Consider the following 24,775-nt stretch of genomic DNA (forward strand, 5'->3'; position numbering starts at 1 on the left):
TGCGGCTTTACTATGTATGAGAGAATAAATGTTTAAGGTGTTCCAAAGCCAGATGTGAATCAGTTTTTCTGAGTGATTGGAAACATTTTGGTACGATTTATATCCCAACCCTTTTTCACCATTAGCAGATAAAGAGGGACTATTTTCCTGTTAACAGGCTATTTTAAAATATCATTAAAAACAAATTGTATGCAGTTGTATATCCTGTTTCAGTTGTATATCTAATTACATGCCACATTCTTTCAAAAAATTGGCTTTTCATTCAGTTGTCTTAAATTTGGAAGACGAATGGTAACAGTATCTTTATGAAGATCACAATTTTGAAATGTTACATGTTGAGTGAGACACTGAAAGCTGTGTTTATTTTTTCAGTGACTGATTTTCTATGTCCATAGATGCTATAAAAGTTGATCAAAGATCAACTAAAAATTCAATTACAGTATTACAAATTCAACTGCAGGTACCAATATTACATTATTTGACAGGGATAATAAAATGAGCAAAGAGTGGAAATCATAGACAATAACACTGCTTTCTCAATTAACAGAAAGGATTCATAACATATTCCTTAATGGTAGATGCGATTTGTAGAGAATGTGGAAATGAACTATTGAGAAGTCCACCTGCTGCCCCAGACTGAGGCACATTAGGGTGGTTGTGGGAGGAGTTACATTTGAGGGTTCCACTTTTCCTTAGGGTATTAAAATACATGTCCTGGTTTGTTGTTTTTGTCATTAATTTCTCTTCTTCAAATAAAAGAATTAGGGGAGAAAGCATGGAAAAGAAACACATTAAACTTCTGGAAAAGTTAACAGAAGCTTAAAAATAACAATTTCCAAAGAATCACTCTCCTCTTGGTATAGAGCAGAACCTCTCCTAGCTGCCTTAACTTTTTCTACTCATTGGTAAAGAGAGTGATTAGTAAGACCAGTGTATTTGATATGGCCACTTGAAAGAAAAAGGCTGTACTACAAATACCCACCAAAATAGATTTTCTCTCACCTTTCCCTCTGCCCTCAAGGAGATAGTTAAAACAAAACTATGATAGCATTTGGTGATTTCCCACAGGAGTACTGTCAAACTTTTAACAGAGTATTGCTGAATCTTCAGGAAAGACCTGTAGAAAGTTGAAGGCCGTGAGTGAAATGAAAGTAGTTTCAGAATTAGAACTTCTTTATGCTTTTTTTCAGGCATAAGTGCTTTTGTGCTGGTTCAAGAGTAGAAAACACTTGCTTACATTGCTTATACCATCAACAAAAAGAATTTCAATATAGTGAGATTTGTCACATTTTAGCAAAATTTTTAAAAAGGGTTGAGTGTTAAAACATTCTGACCCTTTTAAAAAACATGCTTCAACACATGTAAAAGCTGTAAGGGGACTAAAAATACATTAAAAAAGAGGTGGTCATAATAAAAAAAAAAGAACACTTTTATACATAGGATTTTATTTTGCACTGCTATAACAATTTCATTATAGACAAGGGAGAAAAAGAAAAAAAGGATAAAACCACCACACTGAGTAAATTACTAAAGCTTTTCTACTTTGTAACAGTATTTTTCCATCTGATAGATTTATTGTCATATCCCCTTCAAAACAGACAAGATGCTTACCATATTTAAAGATTATAGAGGTTGCCACCGAAAGAAAAATTTTACACAGTCACTGTACATCAAGGTTGAAAAACTGTCCTGCATGAAAAATATACTTAGAAATCATGTGAATAAAAGAAAAAAGAAAACATTATTGTGTTTAAGGAAAGATTAAAGTCCTCATAATGTGCCATCTAAATGTGGATACTCATTCTTCTTGGAGTCGCTAAGATGTAGGAATTTCTTGCTTCTGCCCTTTTCACTCATTATACTGTGTTTTTCTCCAACAATATTCGTTAAGGCAAACAAATCCTTTTCTGAAGAGGTCTTAAGGAAATTGTGGACAAAGCAAACTTTTGGCATTAAAACAGGTTAACATATACAAAGCCTTTAGTAATATACATTAAGCATATTTCTCTTGGACTAGTGACAAGAAAAGATGAACATGCTTGTTAACAATGTCAAAAAGTTTAAAATTCAGTGTCCAAGCAATTCCTAACAATGCTTCTGTAGCTTTAAGCTCTAAACAGTATAGAATTTATGCAAATGCATTAAAGAATTCAAGCTTGGCAAATTACACCCAAGCAGGTTATTAAACTATATATACAGAAAGTAAATGATAAATACAGAATTAAAAGAGTCCTTCTGTTCCTTATAGCCTTGAAAATTGACAAAGTTTTTGAGGACAGTTCTATAATATTAAACATTAGGTAACCACAGGTGTTGGGAAACCTAACTACACAAACCGATTTAAAATACTCAAGATGACTTTGTAGTGTTTAATACAATTCAGTTCGTAGTTAAGGGCACAAGACAACATTTAACAAAAATAATCACATCAATTGACCTAGAAATCAAATGCAAATAGATATGAATACAATCTCCAAAATCTGTCTTTTAAGTGAACATTAACCATTTATTCAAAGTTATACAAGAATTTGAAGGATTAAAGTCTTCTGTGACATAAAGCCATTTCAAATAGTTTCATGTCTCAGCTGAGCAGGAGGAGAGGGGGTGAAAGAATAAGTGAGTAGGCCCCGTTGGGCAGCTAGACAGTAAAAACAGACTCAACAGCAGCCGCCCCCAGCCTGCTGTCCTCCCTGATTGCCTGCATGTGTTGCATTAGTAGCAGCATGCTGAGGGCCAATTTTAATGCCATTTGCCTGAAATAAAAGAGAACAGAACAATAAATATGACCAGACACAACCAGACGATACAGTTTAACTAGATTCTTAAAAAACTCATTTAATTCTTTATAATACAATTTTATCAAACAACTGAGAAAAATACAGTTAAGTAGATTTTAGCAACAATTAAAACAATCTCTCTTAAGGGCTGTTCCTTCCTTTTAAAAACACTGTGGAAATGTTCCTGAAAGTAATTCTTTATCATACCAGGTTCGGGGTAAACAGATATTGGATAATGCTGCTTTTCAGGAAATTCTCGTAATGCAGAAATCGTTTAAAATAATTATTGCAAGTAATCTTTAAAGCATAAAAATATCCGAAGTCCATGCTGCTTTAATACAAGGTAAAATCTTTTCACTAGACAGTGTTTCTGTTCCATGTTGAATCAGCTGTACAGGCTAAGGGCATATGAGTGTTCTGTGTCATCAATAATTTCTATGATCCCCAAAGACATGGCAGCTTGCCAAGAACCCACACACAGAGTAGTTCTTTCATTCATCAAACTCACACTTATGTCTTAACCCTCACTCCCTCAAGTGGATTTTACCTAAAAATATAACACTTTGAGAAAAGTAATACAGTAGCTTCAGAAATTAAGCTCTTAAGGAAACTTTACGTCACAGTAAATCTCAGATTTATAGTGCTTGGCAGTTGTTCTGCAACAGTAGTAGCCTTGGGGTTTCTGGCACTAGCTCAGTATTGACAGCAGCTGATGTGGTTTCTTTTCGCTCTTTTGACTCCTCTTTAATAAAAAGCATGCCCTATGGCTCATTGGTTTTGCCCCCTCTGGGCTGGTAGCAACTTCTTGAGGAGTCAAGGAGTCAGCCTTGGCATTAGGCCAAATAAATAGCACGGCCTGTTGGCTCCTGACAGCACATTACAATCAAAGCTGCATAAGGCACAGTAAAGCAGTCAGCTACTATATGAAACCAGACAGAAACAATGAATGTACTCTTTCAGATAGAGGCCCAATTACTGTTCAATTTATATGGCATTAGTCTCTGAATGGTGTCACCTTTAAACTAACTCGAGAAGTACTATCATATAAGCGCAGAAGATAGGATTGAGAAACTATATTACTCCAAATTAAACAATGAAAAAATCATGTACTTTTTGGAAACCTTAGGCAAACTGCTGTTTGTTTTAGCAGAGACTACTGAAGTAACAGAGAGCCTCATTAATGTATAGGATGAGACAGACATACATAATGGCTTTCTAACACAATGCTTTTCTAAGTGCAACTGGGGAGAAACCAGGGCTTTTCTTTCAGAAGCCAGAAATCTTAATACAGAATGGCAAAAATATTTATGTGAAAATAAGTATGCTACATCCACATAAACATTTTGAAATAAATACAGATAAATGCAGAGTGGGGATGTGGGTCAAGTGATGATCTTTGGTGAACACTGAAATAGATGCTTCAAAGCTTTACATTTTATCCTAATCATGTTGACCAAAACAGTATGAAAATAACATTACAAAAAACCCTATGCCAAATGCCAATTATATACACACACACACACACACACACACACATACACACAGATATATATATTTAGTCTCCTGAAAACATGCTATGCTATATTGGGAGTAATTTCCAAATTTGGTATTTCCCTCTTTCATACCAGATAACAGAGAAAGCATCTTGCATTAGTACATAGTACATGCATTTATATACCAGAACATTATTCCCAAAGCAGATGACACCATATGGTCATGTGGATAAAAGTGGATTTTCTTTTCTCTTTGGGGGATTTATATTATTTTGCATTGCTTGCAATGAATGGATAGGGTCACTTACTTTAATCCATTTCCATAGATAAAAGTGTTGTTCTACTAGAACATATTTAACTACTATACCACATATACCAATTTTTCAGTTGGATGATTGTAAACCAATGGTGTTAACTGATTATCATGATTGATTTTAGGATTAAAAAAATTATAAAACAATGAAGTGAATTCTAAATTAATATTGACCAACAATATTTATATGTATATACCTCATTATTAATGTCAAAGACTCCTTCTTGAATTTTTTCATAAATTTCTTTTGCTGTATTAATAAATGCCTGAAATATAGAGAAATTGGTTCATATTATATAAAACCAAAGCCATAAAATAACATTATATATGCTCTATAGAATATCATAATGTTCAACATATGAAAGTCAGTTGATGTAATACATATTCATAAAGAACAAATAAAGATCATATTAATATAACATATTAATAAAGAACAATCAATGTAATACATTATATTAATAAAGAACAAGCCCACATGATCATCAATAGATACAGAGAAAGCATTTGACAAAATGCAACATTTCATGATAAACTCAACTAGAAATAGAAGGGAACTCCTCAACCTGATCTAAAGAATGGCATCTAAGAAAAACTATACCTAACATCATATTCAAAAATGAAGGCTGAAAGCCTTCCCCCTAAGATTAAGAACAAAGGATGTATGCACATGCTAATTAGAATTACAAACAGCATTATTCACAATAACCAACAAGTGCAAACAGCAGAAATGTTCATTAGTCAATAAAAAAAAAATTGGGATATTCAATTAGAATATTATTTGGCCATAAAAAGGAATGAAGTACTGATTCATGCTACAATGTGGATGAACCCTGAAAAACTGTGCTAAATGAAAGAAGGCAGACACAAAAGGCAACAATACTACAACTCCATTTATATGAAATGTCTAGAATAGGCAAATCCATGGAGACAGAAAGTAGATTGCTGGTTGCCAGAAGCTAGATGGAAGGGAAAATGGGGAGAGAATGCTAATGAGTATGAGGTTTCTTTTTGGGGTAACTAAAATGTTCTGGTATTAGATAGTGGTGATAGTTGCATAACTTTGTGACCAGACTAAAAACCATGGAATTGTTTGTTTATTTATTTATTTTATTTATTTATTTATTTATTTTTGAGACAGAGTCTCACTCTGTCACCTAGGATGGAGTGCAGTGACGTGATCTCGGCTCACTGTAACCTCCACCTCCCAGTTAAAGAGATCCTCCTGCTTCAGCCTCCTGAGTAGCTGGGACACACGTGTGTGCTGCCACACCCAGCTTATGAATTGTATATTTTAAAAGGATCAATTTTATGGTATGTGAATTATATCTCAAAATAAAACATCATGACCATGAGAGGAAAAAAGAATATTGGAATATGAGAACAGCACACAGAGAAAAACACATATGTAAACTGCATAATCCTCCATGTAAAAACTAGCTTACTTTTGGAGAATACAGTTCCACACAGGGCCTTTTTTGCCATGATAATATATTATTTAGTATATAGTTTAAGAGAGCAAAATCAAAGGATGCTTCTGATAAAGAGATAAAAGGCAGCTCAACTTCTTTGCCATTAAATTGTCAAAATAAAAAACTAGTGTTGGAATACTGTAGATCAAATTAAGCCTATAAATACCAAAATTTATACACAAGCATTCTCTATGTAAAATATTTAGAAATTCTATATAAATATTACCAATGCTATAGAAGGCATATACAAACTCTGAATAGGCTCTAAACTATCAGATTTGACAGATCACAGATAACAGTACCAATCAATATAGTAAAGTCCTCTTCAATTAGCATTCTATAAAAATTCACAAAAGAAAGCTATACTCCATTACCACTGATACAGACCTAATTCAAAGTTTAAAAAGTAAACAGGATTCATGGAGAGGAACAAATCATACCTTTCATCTTTTCTACACTGGAAACATTTGACTGCTGAACTTGCCATCAGAGCTTTTGTTTCCTAATTAACAGGACTGATATGTTTTCACCTTTAAAGGCCTTACAGCTCCCCAGAGTAATCAATCTACTGCAGCTCAATTACTGCACCAAGCACACACCAGTCAGTGAAGGAGATTTGAACGTCTGCGGCAGGAGCACAGAGATATGAATATGCATAAACTCTAAGTGGCTGATCGAATCATCACAGAGGGTCATGAGAATTTGCAGCAAAATAATGAGAAGAATTAATCACTACAGATTCACAAGGCACTTAGGATGCAAGTGCGCTTTTCATGTATGTGCTGGAGCTAAACTGAAGAGGGAACTGGCTTTCAGCCAAGTATGAATTGATTCACATTCTTCAAAATTGAGGTTATCCCTATAAATAAGGAAAAACTTAACTTTATTTCCAATAACACGTCAATTACTGTGATGGCTTTAGAAATCAAGCTAACTAAATACTGAAATCAACAGATACATAAATTCACAGGGCTGGAGGTGCTTCCAGGAGCATCCACATGTGCACATTTCACTACAACATTACATAGAACTACAAGGCCCCATAAGTGAGTTATACTTCATACAAACAAGCACTTTTATACTACAAAAGTTATTATTAAATGTGTCAATTTACATAAAAATTGCATTTTTGCCCATCTGGTAATAAATCACTTTAAAAACGGGCTTAAGAAAGTGATGCTATATAAAATTTCGTAAGTCACTACTAATTTTATTACCTAAATAGTAATGAATACTTTATTAAGCACTTTTAAGCATAGTTGTACCAGATGAACTGAGGATGTACATACAGTATTTTTTATCTGAAAGGCATGCAATTAACTTCATTATAACTGAAATATAACAAATAATAACAAATAATCTTTGGATAATGCTACATTACTTGGTCGTTCAATCTCTGATTACACATTACAGACAGTAAAATCAAATATTTTCTACCTCCTAAGCATATTATAGAGGATACAATACAAATGGGTTTTACATACTTCATGACAAACATTAATATTTAATATATATTACTAAGTGATTAATGACTAATTTTAATGAGTCCCTGGCGTTTGAAACCCAGCCTGACAAATGTAGACATTAATATACCTGTTTTAAAAGTATGTGGCTATTTGTAATAACACTAGGCTTTGCACAAACATACAAACAATAAAATATGTGGCTATGGACTTTGAAACTGCTGAGTTCCTAAATATAATGAACATTAACCAAATACTATCAAGGCTTATGAGGTCAAATAAAAGTTCTAAGGTAAGAGCCTTGGGTATCACAGACAAAATCTCCTCCACTTAAGATGCAAAACATTTCCAAAAAGATGAGAAATATATATGTATACAATACATTGGCTGGGATTTTTAAAAATTGATCATTTCACTGTATTCATTAAATATCAATCCCAAATAAAAACTTTTTAAGGTATGGATGTTTCTAATCCATCTTCAGATCACTGCATTCCATATATATATATAAAGTACAAAAATACATTTTAAGTATTGCTTGGTAAATACCTCAAGGCAGTACTAATGTTCTTCACAGAATTAGTTTAATTTGAATGGTTAAGCTATTCCCTTAAAAATACCTTATTTATAGATATTAAACATATTGTAGTTTTGAATCTCTGGCACAATACCTAAAATAGCATAGGTACTTAAACTGCCTTTGTTAAACTCAATTACCCCTAGCAAGGAAATACCTACAGGGTAAGGTAGGCTTACATGAAATTGCTGGTTTCTTTTTGCTTATGTGCATCTCTTTGGGAGCAAGTTCTTTTAAGACTTCATTAAGGGACAAGCTGGAGGCAAAACTAGTAGGTTTTAGAATAGGAAAAAATATTTGTTGACGAACTGATGTCAAATGACTTCATTTGTTTCAATGATTTCATTGTTTGCACCATGAAACAAACAATGTCTAGGCAGATCCACGATTATGAAGTGTAAACAGATTTCTCTGCAGCCAACTGAATTTGGTGCTCCTCCTGCTTCCCCATGTGGCAGGTGCTCTGTTGCAGTATCAGAAGCCTGCCTCTCTCATTTTATCACTAGCCCTTCATTTTCCCCAGGCTTTAACTGGCACGTTCAGTCCTTTACCTTCCTTTTCTTCATTAGCCATTCATTCTCTTGCTTTCCACCTCAAACACTAATCTTTCAGTGTTTGGCAGCATTTAATCTGAATGATACTGATAATACCTAAACTTATGGCAAAATTTCAGGGACTTCAATAGCACAGTTGAAACAAACGTAACCACAAAGGGCTATAAATGTGTTGTAATTCAAATAAACATTCAGTAAATACACATGTTAATGTGTATCTTGCATATCACTGACATTTAGCCAAGGGCACCTATTAAACTGTTGTCACTGGCCAGGCTCACACCTGTAATCCCAGCACTCTGGAAGGCCTAGGCAAGAAGACTGCTTGAGGTTGGGAGTTTGAGACCAGCCTGGACAATGTAGTTAAGACCCCTGTCTCTATTAAGAAAAAAATTGTTGCTACATATTCAGAACTTCTGTAGGTACCATGGAAGATACAAAGATGAGGAGAACTATTGTTGCTGAACAACAGGAACCATTTAGGTAGGAATAAAACCATTTAGTTGGCAGAATTCTAAGCCCAACGGCTCAAATCTCCATAAAGATGGAAGGAAAAAACTTTCTGCACTGATAGGAGAATGCAGGGCAGGATTAAGGCAGGTCTCACGGATATTGTGCTAACAGGACCTTTAAAATAGACTGGAGAGAATGGAGGCAAAGGAGAACATAAGATACCATTTTATTTTTATTATGGTTGGACAGTTTTTAAGGCAAAATATTGAAAATAAATGGGCTTCAACAGAATATTTAAATTACTTCCTTACGTAACATGCTGCCACCTGGTGGCAAGATAAAAATTAGGTTAAGACCAGTATTTTGGACAGTTTAATTATCTTGAACAGATGCTACATAGCAGGGTATCTTGTAAACAAGTGACTTTTAGTTCTTAGAACTGAGAAATATGAGGTAACTAAAATGTGGTTTATTTTTCTTCTCAACTGCTAAAAGTCAATGCTATGAATATTACACGTATCCATTTGCCTAAGTTAATAATAATATATACTAAGTACTTACTATGGGACAGTCACTATACTGATTTATAAAGGTTTTCATTATTTCTTAAAAGAAATTCTAAGTATGTAAACAAATAAGAAAATTAATGTTAACTTTCTTTTGCTTTCAAGAAAATCTATAGTTGTGGGATGAAGTTAGACCTTTAAAATGAGCAGAATTACTGAGAGCTCTAGAACCAGGCTCTCCAGGACCAAACCCCAGTGCCACTTCTTACCAGCTGTGTTGCTCTGGAACCAGTGCTTAGCCTCTCTGTAAAATGAGGATGATAATGTGGGAAGTATGTGCTTTTTTTTATGTTCAATTACAACTGCAACATAAACAAAACAAATGAAAATTCCTTTGACTTGTATTAAAGGTAAGTGGTCCTAATAAAGGAAAGATAAATGTAGCCTACTTCATAGGATTGTTAGAAGGGTTAATGTAAAGCATTGAAAACCATGCTTGACATGTAGTAAGCACTCAATAGGTCTGTCAGCTGTTGGCATGAACGTTTGGATGCAAAGACACACGGGGAACAACAGGAGAAGGGAGTACGGGTGCTAAATGTGTATGTGCCCTGCAGACACTACAGATTTAAGGAGACAAATGGTGATCAATGCTCTACAGTCAATTCAAATATCTTGATTAAATAGAGCTAAACCTTAAAAAAGTGAATTGGCAACATATAATGTACACACTGAGCCCCCCAAAATAAATTTAATAAGACTTAGATATTGGGCAAAAATAGGAGAATCTGGTGAAAAGGACAGCAGACTAGAATTTCATATTAGGGAGTTTAAATAAGAAACTTCTTCAAATTCTGTGACTTCTTCAAATTCTGTGATTCCATCTGATTTAGGGTCAGTGAAGAAAAACTCAACACATCATCCGATAGTGGCTTTTAAATCGTATTTCAAGGCAATTCTGCAGGGGCCACCTTTTGGAATGAGATGGGAGTAGGGACAGCCCTGTGGAGGGAGAACCTCTGCCTCTTCCCCACCTCTTTCTATAGCATCACTAGTTCCAAAGTAGAGCTGTTGTGCTGTTACTTCTCTCATACAGTTTCTTTGTGTTTCACTAGAAGGAAAAGGGCCATTGCTAAATCTACAATCTATAATTTTCTCATTTTGTAGACATGACTGAACGGCAAAAGGAGAAACGACTTGCCCAAGACCACACAAAATTATAGCAGAAGCAGGATTAGAATCTAATATTCTTCTCACTACATATATCTTTCCTTTATTATAATCAGTTATCTTTAATACAAGTCAAAGGAATTTTCATTTGTTTTATGTTGCAGTTAAAATTGAACATAAAAAGCACACACTTCCTACATCCTTTAAAACCCTTTTAGCTAGAAATTATATTGGATTTCTAGGATTATTTTTGGAAGTATATAAAATTTGTATTATTTACATCTTTTGTCTCTTTCCTACCCTTTACAAAAATTAATATCACTAGTATCAATGTTAACTAAAGGAAAGTAGGGAGCCTAAACACATCTTAATTTTAGCAGGGAAATAAAGAGGGGAAGCAACTAGAACTATTTGATTAGAAAGGTTTGGGGAATATGGCATTTAAGAATTTGCTGTTCCTAGAAAACCAAATACCACATGTTCTCACTCACAAGTGGGAGTTGCACAATGAGAACACATGGACACAGGGAGGGGAATATCACACACCGGGACCTGTCGGGAGGTTGAAGAAAAGAGGAGAGAGAGCATTAGGACAAATACCTAATGCATGCGGGGCTTAAAATCTAGATGACGGGTTGATAGGTGCAGCAAACCATCATGGCACATGTATACCTATGTAACAAACCTGTATGTTCAGCACATGTATCCCGGAACTCAAAAAAAAAAAATAGTTGTTTATTTTAGGGTTTGTTGCTGCAGCATAATATAGCAAAAGCTAAGCAATGCAGATGAGTAATTGGTTTTCTATGTAAACTTAATAGTTTTAAAAATCATAATTATTGCAGCATTTTACTCTTCAGTACTGAGTATACTAAACTAACGATTAACATTTTGTAATTCAAGTGATGGACTTAAACTTAGCTCATGAAGAAAAATTTCACTCCAAGTTATTCTTAGAATGCTTATCTATTATTCAAAAGTAAATATTAAAATATTTTCAATTAAAAAAAAGAACTTCCTGTTCCTACTTTCTGTCAGAGGTAACGTAAAAATGTTTGATTCCTTAGCAATTTAGTTCTTCCATTTAATAAGCATTTACTGAATGCTTGATTTGTACCAGGCACTGAGGACACTCAGGTAAGTATGAATACCTTAAATCTCAAAGATGTGGTATATAGGATAGATATGAATCCAATACGGGAACATAGAAGAAAAACCTTCAGTTGCTTAGATGAGTAAGGTGGCGTGACCACTTCTGAGAGAGGAAAGTCCTTCAAGGGAAGGCCTGAAAGGTAAACTCCAACTCATTCATTAGGAAAATTGAGGGGAAGAAGGGCATTCTGGACAGAGGAGAAGATTTTAAGTTCAATTCTGTTGGAAGCTGGGGATAGCCAGGAATGTGAGACAAAGTTTGAGATGTGGCCCTATAGGCAGAGGAACCCTGAAAAGGTAGCAAGCAGGCAAAATGAGAGGAGTTTGGAGAATGAATCACAAGGGGGCGACGCTGGCCACAGGGAGACTGAGTAGTCCAGAGCAATAATCCAAGAAAGAAATGAGGGCCTGACCAATTCAGATGGTGGCAACGAGAATGAATGGCACAGCTCAAACCTAATATCCCTTGTGAAGAAATTAACAGGACTTGGTAAGTGACAGGGTAAAATGGTGATATGTTTATGGATGACTCCGCTTTTGGTTTAAGTGATGAGATAAAAGGGTATACCATGAATTGAGATAAATTAAAAAGGAAGGAAATCAGTTTTCAAGGAAGGAATGAAAAATGTCTTTTAGACATGTGGAATTCTAATACGTTGTACACATGGGAAAGTCTTGGTAGATGGCGATCTATGTAATTGTGCACCTATATGGGGATATAAGCTACAGAAATATGTGAGTGTGTAAGTGTATGACATGCATTTATTAGCATAATTTTCTTGGGTAATGTTTAGCCACCCTGGTTTAGAAGTACAGAAAATGGATGCAACTTTCAAAGTCAGAGTTTGGATCATCTATGAAGTTCCGGGGATGATGGCCAAATTAGAGGTGAAGAAGCTGATGCCAGTCAGCCAAGTCTACCAAAATGTGGAGGAGAGTGGTAAATATTTATTAAACTAAGCTATCCTCAAGGGATACTGGAAAACTGCTGAGAAAGGCCAGGTCAGATTTCCAGTGAAGTCCTGTGGTACGCATTCATGAGCTTAACACTCAGAATCGGTTTAAGGGTGCAACAAAGCCTTCAGTTTACAACCTCATTACAGCTATATAAAAATACTCATTCCACCACTTACAACAAGATGGTCCCTCAATGCAAATGAGGTCTACAGACTTTCAAGTACTGAGACAGAATGCAAGTATTAGCAAGGGGCCTTGAAATTGGTAGTCTTCCTAGTTACTAATGTCTTAGTAAGTCACGTGTTCTCTCTGGACATTAAAATTCATCTATCCTGTCAATTTAGGTGGCTTGGTGGGTTACTGCAACCTGTCTTAGGGTTAGCTGGTTGTATTTTCAGCTATTGTCTTGATGGCATCTAGTACTTCAGCAGCATAAGCATAAGGCTTCTGGGAAGGGTGGGGGTTTACCTGGCCTGCCATTATGACATTAACATCTCTCCATCTGAAAAGGCCTTTTCAACCCACAAAGATTCCAGGCAGCTACTGAAGGAAGAAGCACCTGATTAGAGGCCAATTTGCTCATCTGGATTTTTTTTTTTTTGGAGACACAGGGTCTCCCTTTGTTGCGCCAGCTGGAGTGCAGGGGCATGATCTCAGTTCACTGAAGCCTTTCCCTCCTGGGCTCAAGTGATCCTCCTACCTCATAGCTGGGAGGACAGCAGGCGTGTCCCACCATGCCTGGCTAATTTTTTATTTTTTTGTAGAGACGGGGTTTTGCCATGCGGGCCAGGCTGGTCTCAAACTCCCGGCCTCAAGTGATCTGCCCACCTTGGCCTCCCTAAGTGCTGAGAGTATAGGTGTGAGCTACCATGCCCAGCCTCATCTGGATCTAAAATCTCATGTTTTAAAATGCTTGGGCAAAGATAAGGTTTAGGACAGAATTCCACCTACATGTAACAAATCGGACCAAAGCATAATCAGAATGAAAGACTAAAGGAAGAAGAACATCGTTGAAGCAAATATATACTTACTCATCCAAACTTTTGTTATCTAACATGTGGGGGTTGCAGAAATGACAAGAGTCTGTGTCTTTAAAGAACTCAATCCTTATGGTGTGCTGACATGACAAACAAGTGCAATGATATCATGCCAAGGTGAATTCATGCCCAGGATGACACAGGAATGAGTAGAAGAAAAAGTCTATCAATTCAGATGCCGTGTGTGGTGGCTGGTGGTGGAAGGAAGACACGCTGGTGTCATGGAACACACTCCAGAGAAGGGATCAGATTGACCATATCCTTGGAGGATCAAGTCGGAAGGAAGGGCATTTCAAGTGCACAGAATACTTTTTTGTGGAGAAGGAGAGAGAACACTGTAAAGCTGATCGACTCTTAGTTTACTATGGAGAGCATATGGTGTGAAGGGTTGGCAATCAAAGCATCCTGTATGCCAAGCTAAGGAGTTTGATGCTGAAGCTGTGGGGAACCACCGCATGGTTAATAAAATTGGAGAGAGACATTCAATCTTCATTTTTAACAAGATCCCAGAGGTCACAGTGTAAAAGGACCGAAAAATGAAGACAGGAAGTCCAATTAGGATACAATTATGACAGAGGACAATTTAATAGGAAGAAACAATAACAGGTGAAAAGTGATACGTATTAACTGAATAAATCAATGTGAAGGGGTAAGAGAAAGAACACTATAGAATACAGAAGATTTGCAGACTAGAATAGCGAAGGGCTGTCAGTTCAGTTGGATGTGTTAAACTGGAAAGGTGTGAAGATCACTCAGCACAACTGTCTAGGCAGCAGCTGTCAGGGTGGAGCTGAACATACAGCCTAAAAGGGTACCTGAAGTAACAGACTTAGGTGATATCTCAAAGTGGAAAAAAGAACTGGTAAAGAATATCTGGGGAAGGCCAGTGAGGTGGGGGTAGGGGTAGAGGAACAGAGGGACAGAGGGACAGAGGGAGAGAGAGAGAGGGGAAGGGGGAGGAAGCGAGAGAGAGAAAATGGTGTCATGGAGCTAGGAAAGTTTACTGAAGAGTAGTCAAAAGTATCAAATATTCCCAAAGGACTGTTTAAGCTAAAAACAGAAAAGCAGAAGAAAAAAAAAGCTATAATTCTTGCTTTTTGAGTGCCTATACAGTCATTGCTGTTACATTTTCTTCTAGCCTTTACATATTATGAATATGTTTTTATTATTCTTTTACTTATTATCTATTTTGCAAGTTTTCTTTCATGCAATTACTTTTTTATAATAAACTTTTTCTAAAAGTAAAAATAAAAACCAAACAAACCCAGAAAAGTATTTGTTACGTGTGGCTTTTAGGAAGACCAGGATGACTCTGGCCATGGTGGAAGAAGTCAGAATATGAAGAGAAGTGTGAAAAAGAACAAAGAAATGGAGACAGCTCTTAATAGAAGCCAGAAGGAAAAACATTCAGGAGAAATGGAGTGAAAGTATTTTATAAGATGGCTGAAACTTAATTACATGCTGGGAGCCAAGAATCAATAGAGAAGGAAAGGGTGAAGATAATGAGATGGCTTGAAGCAATAACATCTCTGAGAAAATGGGAGGAGACAGCACTCCGCCTGATTCTCCTGTGACAGAACAGACTGGATTCCTCTACAGCTTCTGTATCTCCTCAGAGTGTGACCCCTGGATCAGCAGGATCTACATCAGCTGAGGGCTGGTTACAAATGCAAGCTCCCAGGCCACAGCACAGATCTACTGAAGCAGAATCTGCATTTTAACAGAATTCTTAGGTGATCTGTATGTACATTAATATTTTGTGACGCTCTGGTCAAAAAGACAAGTGACTTAGGTAGGTTGGGCATGGTGGCTCATGCCATAATCCTAGCACTTTGGGAGGCTGAGGTGGGAGAATTGCTTGAACTAAAGAGTTTGAGACAAGCCTGGGCAATATAGAGAGACATTGTCTCTACAAAAAAAAAATCTTAAAAAATAAATAAATAAATAAAAAAGACAACTGACCTGAAAAAAAGAAAAATCTTATGAGGCATTCTTAGTTTAGCTTAAAAAAAAAGTAGTCTCCATGCACCCACCACAAAATATATGTGACCATGAAATAAGAGAGTAAGCAAAATAACACAGACATCAGTCCATGGTATGTTAAGAGGTGTTATGCATCCCCCACAGATTCCAATTTTAGGCATTTCAGAGACTTTACAGGAGCTCTTCCCATCACAGGCCTGGAGGCCTAAGAGGGAAGAATAGTTTTGTAGGTCAAGCCAGGGCCCCACCACCCTGTGTTGCTTCAGGACACCGCTTGTGTATCCTAGCCATTCCAGCTCCAGCTGCAGCTCAATAGAGCCCAGGTATAGCTTGGGCAACTGTTAGAAAAATTTGCTGACTTTTTAAAATCCAGATTTCCCAAGTATTATTTGTGTATACAATAAATATCTATGTGGTTATATATTAGTGTTATGAATGTAGTATATGATAGTACTCTCTCTATGATCCTGTCTTAAGAAATTCTTCCCTCTAAGTAATACCTAGTTTAGGAAGACTAGGGCATTTTATTTTTATGCTCTTTGGAAATAAACTTCAAAGTGTTGCCTTGGGTGCTATTTTACATTTAAGATACTAGTTCAAGATAGGCAGCATAAATCCAGGTAAGAGCAAAACAGTTGGAATATCAGAGGTATAATTAAAGGATCTGGGTACCAATATCATCTGGACAGATACTAAAACATTTAAGAGTATTCACTGCAGGATTTGCAGGTCAGAGGCAGCTCCAAAGATTAGTACTTCCTAGTCTTTACTTTCTCCTTGCTCAGGGCATCACTGAAACGAAGCGTTTTATATACATGTATTAATTTCTTTCACCTATGAGTCTTTACTCCTTCCCAGCTCAGGGCATCACTGAAATGAAGCATTTTGTTTGTTTGTTTGTTTTCTAAGATGGAATCTCTGTCGCCCAGGCTGGAGTGCAGTGATGCAATTTGAGCTCACTGCAACTTCTACCTCCCTGGTTCACGTAATTCTCCTGTCTCAGCCTCCTGAGTAGCTGGGACTACAGGCACAAGCAACCACGCCTGGCTAATTTTTGTATTTTTAGTAGAGATGGGGTTTCGCCATATTGGTCAAGCTGGTCTTGAACTCCGGACCTCAGGTGATCTGCCTGCCTTGGCTTCCCAAAGTGCTGGGATAATAAGCGTGAGCTACCACCCCCAGCTTGAAACGAAGCATTATATATATATATGTATTAGTCCCTTTTGCCTATGAGCCTGTAAAATAAACAGCTAGGTACTTTCAAGATACAATGGGGACACAGGCATTGGGTAAATACTCCCATTCCAAAAAAGAAAAATTGGCCAAAAGAAAGGGGCTACATACAGGTGCTATACAAGTTCAAACCCAGAAGGGCAGTCACCAAATCTTAGAGCTCCAAAATGATCTTTTGACTCCATGTCCTACGTCCAGGGCACAGTGGTGTGAGGGGTGTGTTCCCAAGGCCTTGGGCAGCTCCACCACTGTGGCTTTGCAGGGTTCAGACCCCACTGCTGCTCTCACTGGCTGGCACTGAGTGCCTGTGGCTTTTCCAAGCGATGGGTGCAAACTGTTGGTGTATCTACCATTGTGGGGTCTGGAGGACGTGGTCATCTTCTCATGGCTCCACTAAGTGGTGCCCCAGTGGGGACTCTATGTGGAGCACCAAGCCTACATTTTCCTTCTGCACTGCCCTAGAAGAGGTTCTCTGTGAGGGCTCCACCCTGCACCAGGCTTCTGCCTGAACATTCAAGGTTTTCCATACATTCTCTGAAATCTAGGCAGAGGTTTCCAAGCCTCAACTCTTGGACTCTGTGTACCCACAGGCTTCCCACCACATGGAAGCCACCAAGGCTTGTGGCTAGCACCCTCTGAAACAGTGACCTGAACTGTACCTGGGCCCCTCTGAGCCACAGCTGGAACTAAAGTGACTGGGATGCAGAGAGTAGTGTCCCGAGGCTGTGCAGGGTGGTGGGGTCCTGACCCTGGCCCTGACCTACAAAGCCATTCCTCCTTCCTAGGCCTCTGGGCCTGTGAGGTAGGGGCTCCTGTGAAGTCTCTGATAAATGCCTTCCCCCATTGTCAGGGCTATTAGCATTTGGTTCCTTTTTACTTATGCAAATTTCTGCAGCCTATCTGAGTTTCTCCTCTGAAATGGGCTTTTCTTTTCTACCACGTGGCCAGTCTACAAATTTATCACCTTTATGCTATGCTTCCCTTTCAAGTCTAAGTTCTAGTTTCAGGTCACTTCTCTGCTCACACATATAAGACAGGCTATTAGAAGCAGCCAGGTCGCATCTTGAATGCTTTGTCGCTTAGAAAATTTTTCTGCCAGACACCTGAAATCATCATTCTCAAGTTCCAAGTTCCACAGGTCCCTAGCGCAGGAGCACAATGCAGCCAGGTTCTTTGCTAAAGCATAACAAAAGTGACCTTTGCTCCAGTCCCCAGTAATTTTCTCTTCTCCATTTGAGACCTCCTCAGCCTGGACTTCATTGTCCAGATCATTATCAGCATTTTGCTCACAGTTCAAGCAGTCTCTAGGAAGTTCCAAATTTTTCCTCATCTTCTGAGCCCTCCACACTCTTCCAACCTCGTCCCATTACCCAGTTTCAAAGTCATTTCCACATTTTGAGGTATCTTTATAGCAAACCCCCACTTCTCAGTACCAATTTTCTGTATTAGTCCTTTCTTACACTGCTATGAAGAAATACCTGAGACTGGGTAATTTATAAAGAAAAGAGGTTTAATTGTCTCATGGTTCTGCAGGCTGTATAGGAAGCATGATGCTGGTATCTGCTCAGCTTCTGGGGAGGCCTCAGGAAACTTACAATCATGGCACAAGGCAAACGGGGAGCAAGGCACTTCACATGACCAGAGCAGGAGAAAGAGAAAGAGGTGGGAGGCACTACATGCTTTTAAGCAATCAGATCTCGTGAGAACTCACTATCATGAGAACTGCACCAAGCAGTATGGTGTTAAACCATTCATAAGAAACTGCCCCCATGATCTAATCACCTCCCACCAGGCCCCACCTCCAACAATGCGGATTAGAATTCGATATGAGATTTGGGCAGGGACACAGATCCAAACCCTGTCTGTCTGTCTGTCTGTTATCAATCAATCATCTATTTTCTTTCTTCTTTTCCTTTCTTTTCTTTCTTCTCTTCCCTCTCCCTCTCTTTCTCTCTTTTTAAATAGAGACACAGTCTTGCTATGTTGGCTAGGCTGGTCTTGAACTCCTGGTGTCAAGCAATCTTCCTGCCTCAGCCTCCCAAAGTACCAGGATTACAGGCATAAGCCATGGCATTTTGAGTCATTTTTAATATTAATATCATAGCATCATCCCTCCTATTACTAAGTGAATAAAGGGGATTCATATATTATGCTGAGTGGGTGCTTCATTTCCTTGAGTTGAACTGTGTTTTATTATTCTAATTCAGTATTTCTCAATCTCAATACTGCTGACATTTTGGACCAGATAATTCTGTGTTATGAGGAGCTATCCTTTGCATTCATTTACCAGGTTGCCTCTTTTCCCCCTCAACAGATCCTTCTTGGATGAAATCATAAAGCTGATTAATAGGAAATCTATAGATTAATAGTAAACTTATTTCCAGCAACAACACAGCTAGTGCTGGAACAAAGCTGTTGGTATCTTGTGCTGTAAATTATCCAGTCCCTTATAGGGAACTGTAACAGTTAAACTTCATGGTGTCCACTTGTATTACAGTAACTGGGTCTTGGTTAAAATGTATAAATAGACTACAGCACAACATCAAAAGGAAACAGATCCAATTCTAAACATCATCAGTGTGCCATTTATATTTAACCTTAACAAATAATAATAGTCTAAAAAATATTTTAAGAGAGTTCCCTGTGCATTAAAATTTCTCTACACATGGTTGCCAAGGATCAGCTGGGATGTGAATAATTCTCAACAGATTATAAAAAAGAGGATGATGACCTTCCCTGAAAAGTCCAAACACCAACCACCACTGTCACTAGAAAACGGGAATGTGTCATTAGAATACCTGTCTTATTCTTAACCCATCACATGATCGGCTCTCACAGAAGAGAGTCCTCCAGAGAGCAAGCTGAGGATAGATCCTGTCTGAGCCCATATCAGTTTCTACCCACTGTGCTAAACTGCCTCTCCCATACAGCTCTGCTTATTCTCCTAAGGAACAAAAGGATGGCACAGTTAGGCAAATCTGAGTCCTTGAAAAGCAAAAACGTAAGGCATAGCACTTAGAAAAACTTCCCCATAATTACTATAATTGCTGTTTTTTCCAAGTCCAAGGGTCAACCTGATCAAGAATCAATGGGCCATGCATGCCTAACATTTACCTCCTTGGATCTAATTCTGCAGGATAATTCTTGCTTAAATCTCTGAGTTAGTATATTGTAATATGTCAGCTGCATAGTTTGGTCTTGGCTCTCCTGTCATAGGAACTGATGGTGAATGCCTATCAAAAGGCAGATACCAAGTAAGTACTGGTTTAGTTCTCCTCTTTCCTACTTCTCTAAGGAGAAAGAAATCCTTTTGTTAATCTTCCTTGATCCCAAATAAACTAAATACTTGTTTTCCAACATTACTTGTTGAATGAAATAAAAGGGATGACACTAAGACTTTATATTAGATATTAAGCAATTACTGCTTAGTTATATATGATAATGGTATTGTATTATATTTTTAAAAATTACTTATACTGAAATATTTATAGGTAAAAATATTTCCGGCATTTGCTCAACAGATGGGATATAAGACTCAAATTGTCTACATGGTGATAACCTCTAAAACTAGATGATGTCTATAAAGGTTTAGCTTTTTAAGTGAGAGTACTGATTATGTTAATTTGAAACAGCAGCCTTTCCAGGCACAGTGGCTTGAGCCTGTAATCCCAGGACTTTGGGAGGCTACGATGGGAGGATATCCTGAACCCAGAAGTCTGAGACCAGCCTGGGCAACATGGCAAGATTTTGCCTCTACAAAAATACAAAAAAATTAGCTGGGCATGGTGGCACACACCTGTCATCCCAGCTACTTGGGAGGCTGAAGCAGGAGGATCACTTGAGCCCAAGAGGTTGAGGCTACAGTTCAAACCACTGTACCCCAGCCTGGGTAATAAAGCGAGACCCCATCTCAAAAAAACAAAATAAAACAAGGCTTAACAACAGTTCTATCAACTTCATTTTGAGCCTACCAAAATGCTTTGATATATATGATGTAGAAAAATAAGCTAAAGAATAAAAGTGTATTGTCCAAAAAATGCCTTTTACTTAAAAATCTGACACGCAGACATTGTGAATGAATGCGGCTTGTTTTGTTTATCTTCTAACCAGGACTTTCTTGTTTCATATTAGCACAATTTCATCTTTAGCTACTTCTGAGAAATGTTAATTAAGAAAGTCTATGCATAATATGCTGGGCATGGCAGCTCATGCCTGTAACCCCAGCACTTGGGGAGGCCAAGGCAGGTGGATCACTTAGGAGTTTGAGACCAGCCTGGGCAACATAGTGAAACCTCGTTTCTACTAAAAGTACAAAAAATTAACCAGGCACGGTGGTGCATGCCTGTAGTCCCAGCTACTCAGGAGGCTGAGGTGGGAGAAGCACTTGAACCTGGGAGGTGGAGACTGCAGTGAGTTGAGATCGTGCCAATGCACTCCCGCCTGGGTGAGAGCAACACTCCATCTCAAAAAGAAAAAAAACCAAAACAGACAATAAAGTCTATGCACAATAAAAATTAATTATTATTTGTTAGGCATGTGCTAAACATATATGGAGGGAACTATTTGTATAAAAATTTGCCCTGTGCAGAAATGCGACATAAAGAGCTCTTGTGAAAAAGTCATATCAGCAAAAATTTAATAATTTGAAAAAGAAAATCTGTATTTCTCAAGAATTCATAAAAATACCAACAAGCTCCTATAGCCATATTCCATATTCTAACATTAGTATTTTATTGTGGTTGGGAGGCTTCTTCCTGATGAATTTTCATTTTAAAAATTGTCATCATGGTGTTAAAGGACTGAATTTAATTAGTTTAAGTTGGATGTACACAGTTATTTTTTGATTAAACTTTTTAAGGTAATTATAGATTCACATGCAGGTGTAAGAAATAATACAGAAGAATCCTGTGTAACATTTATGTAGTTTCCCCCAGTGGTGACTTCATATAAAACTATAGTATTAATACATTGTTACAAAAAAATTTTATCATTTCAAGAAAGTTACATAGATGGGATAATGCAGGATCAACCTTTTGAGAATGGCTTGATTCATTAAGCACGGTTCTCTCCAGATTTATCCAGATTGCTGTATAGTATCTGTACTTTCCCTCTTCTTATTCTTGAGTAGTATTCCATGGTATAGAGGGACCACACTGTAACCACACAGCCACTGAAGTGTCGTTTAACCCAATGTCTCTAGTCTGTTTCCAGTTTTTGGTCATTCTGAATAAAACTACTGTGAACATTTGTGTACAGGTTTTTGAGTCAACATAAATCTTCATTTCTCTGGGATAAGTGTCCAGGGGTGCAACTGCTAGGATGTATGGTAGTTGCATGTTTAGTGTTTAAAGAAACTGCCCTTTTTCCAGACTGGCTATGTTATTTTACATTCCCACATGCAACGTAAGAGTGATCTGGTTCCTCCACATTCTCTTCAGCATTTGGTGTTCTCAGTATTTTTCATTTTAGCCTTTCTGACATTCTGACAGGTATGTGGTGATAGCTCATTGGGTGTTTTTCTTTCTTTTTTGAGACAGGGTCTGTGTTGCCCAGTCTAGTCTCAAATTCCTGGGTGCAAGTGATCCTCCTGCTGCCTCGGACTCCCCAGTAGCTGGGATTACCGGCTTACACCTACCAGGCCTGGCTCACTGAGGTCTTAATTTCCACTTCCCTAAAGGCTAGTGATTTCAAAGATCTTTTCTAGTGCTTATCTGCCATTTGTAGATCCTTTTCAATGAAATATCTGCTCATATCTCTCTTGCCCATTTTGTAATTGCATTGTTTTTTACTACTGGGTAAAATTACTCAATACTTATGAGAATTTTTACTTCTAGCCACTAGTCTTTTGTTGGGTACTTGGTATGTAAGTATTTTCTCCCAGTCTGAAGATTTGTCTTTCCATCTACTTATACAGAGTCTTTAACAGGGCAAAAGTTTTTGAAGGCGAATTTATCACTTTTTCCTTTTATGAATCATCCTTCTGGTGACACGTATGCCAATGCTCAGATACTGAAATTTTTGGGGTTTTTTCCTCCCCTAAAAGATAAATACGTCAATATTTTACATTTAACTCCAGGATTCATTTTGTGTTAGTTTTTTTAAGGTGTGAGACTTAGGATGAAGTTCATTTATTTTGCCTATGGATTTCTAACTGCTAGAGTTCCATTTGTTGAAAAGGCTATCTTCTGCCATTTAACTATTTCTGAACCTTTGTTAAAAATTAGTTGTGCCTATTTGCATGCATGTTTCCAGGTTATTTATTCTGTTCCATTGATCTATGTGTCTATCCCTTTACTAGTATCACACAGTCCTGATGATTAGCTATGCAAAACTTGAAATCAATGGATGGATTCATCCCATTTTATTCTCCTTTTCTAAGTTGTGTCAGCTACATTAGTTCTTTTGCCTTTCCATATATATTTTACAATAATATTGTCTATATCTATAAAACATCATACTGGAAATTTGATATGAATTGTGTTAAACATTTATATCAATTTGTGAATAAGTAACATTCTACAAGATTGAATATTCCAAACAGTAGGCATAGTATGCCTCTCCATTTATTTAGATCTTCTTCTACTTCTTTAATCACTGTAACTAGTTCTGCAGTTTTCAGAGTGTATGGCCTGCATATGCTGTTTTTAGATTCACACCTAAGTATTTCATTTTTTGTGTGCTTAAAAATGATATATTTTGAGTTTTGGCATTCATGTTTTCATTGCTAAAATATAGAAATATGACTGATTTTTATGTCTACCTTGTATCCTGCAACCTTGCTGAACTCACTTCTTAGTTCATTTTTTTGTTGTAAATCCCTTGAGATTTCCTACGGAGACAATTACATCATCCACAAATAGAACAGTTTTTATTTCTTCCTTTCTCAGTTGTATGCCTTTTATTTCTTTTTCTTCTTTTTTTTTTTTGCTTTACTGCACTGGCTAGAACTTCCATCAATATGTTGATTAATGGTGAGAACAGACATTCCTGCTTTGTTCCTAATCTGAGGAACAAAGCCTTCAACCTTTTGCCCTTACGTATAACATTAGTTGTGGGGTTTTTTTCGCTGTATGTTTACGTGCTCTTTAACAAGTTGAGGAAGTCCTCTTCAATTCCTATTTTTTGGAGAGTTTTTAAACATGGATGGGTGTTGAATTCTGTCAAATGGTTTTTCTGCATCAACTGCTATAATCACGTGGTTTCTCTTCTTTATCTTACTAAATGGTGGAGTACACTGATTTGTTTCTGAATACAGAGCAAGCCTTGCATCCCTGGAATAAACCCCATTTGGCCATGACGTATACACTTTATACACATACACACACACAATTTCACATACTGTTGAAATTCTATTTTCTGGTATTTTGTTGAGGATTTTTGCTTATATATTTATAAACGCTATTGGTTTGTACTTTTCCTTTTTTTGTATTGTCTTTGGTTTTAGTGTCGGAGTAGTATCAGTTTCATAAAGTAAATAGGGAAGTGTTACATCTATTTTCTGGAAAAGATGGGCTAGAATTGGTGTTCATCCCTTTTTTAAATGTCTGGTAGAATTCTCCAGTGAAACCATTTGGACCTAGAGATTTCTTTTATGGGAGTTTTAAAACTATGAATTCAATTTCCATTAAAGTTTATAGG

At 37.2% G+C, this 24,775-nt stretch overlaps 1 protein-coding gene across 1 annotated transcript in view; it reads right to left on the bottom strand.

Moving 5' to 3' along the window:
• Positions 1-335: 335 nt before the first annotated feature.
• The window catches only part of RAB2A (RAB2A, member RAS oncogene family), a 74,146-nt gene continuing 49,706 nt past the window's right edge, over positions 336-24,775 (bottom strand). The window contains exons 7-8 of the mRNA XM_011982174.1: positions 4,781-4,849; positions 336-2,753 (exon numbers count right to left, since the gene is read on the bottom strand). Of these exons, the coding sequence (XP_011837564.1) occupies positions 2,658-2,753; positions 4,781-4,849 (165 nt within the window). The 3' untranslated portion in view covers positions 336-2,657. The remainder of the gene's footprint in view (positions 2,754-4,780; positions 4,850-24,775) is intronic.

The sequence above is a fragment of the Mandrillus leucophaeus genome, unplaced genomic scaffold (genome assembly GCF_000951045.1).
Source record: "Mandrillus leucophaeus isolate KB7577 unplaced genomic scaffold, Mleu.le_1.0 Scaffold236, whole genome shotgun sequence".
Classification (NCBI taxonomy): Eukaryota; Metazoa; Chordata; class Mammalia; order Primates; family Cercopithecidae; genus Mandrillus; species Mandrillus leucophaeus.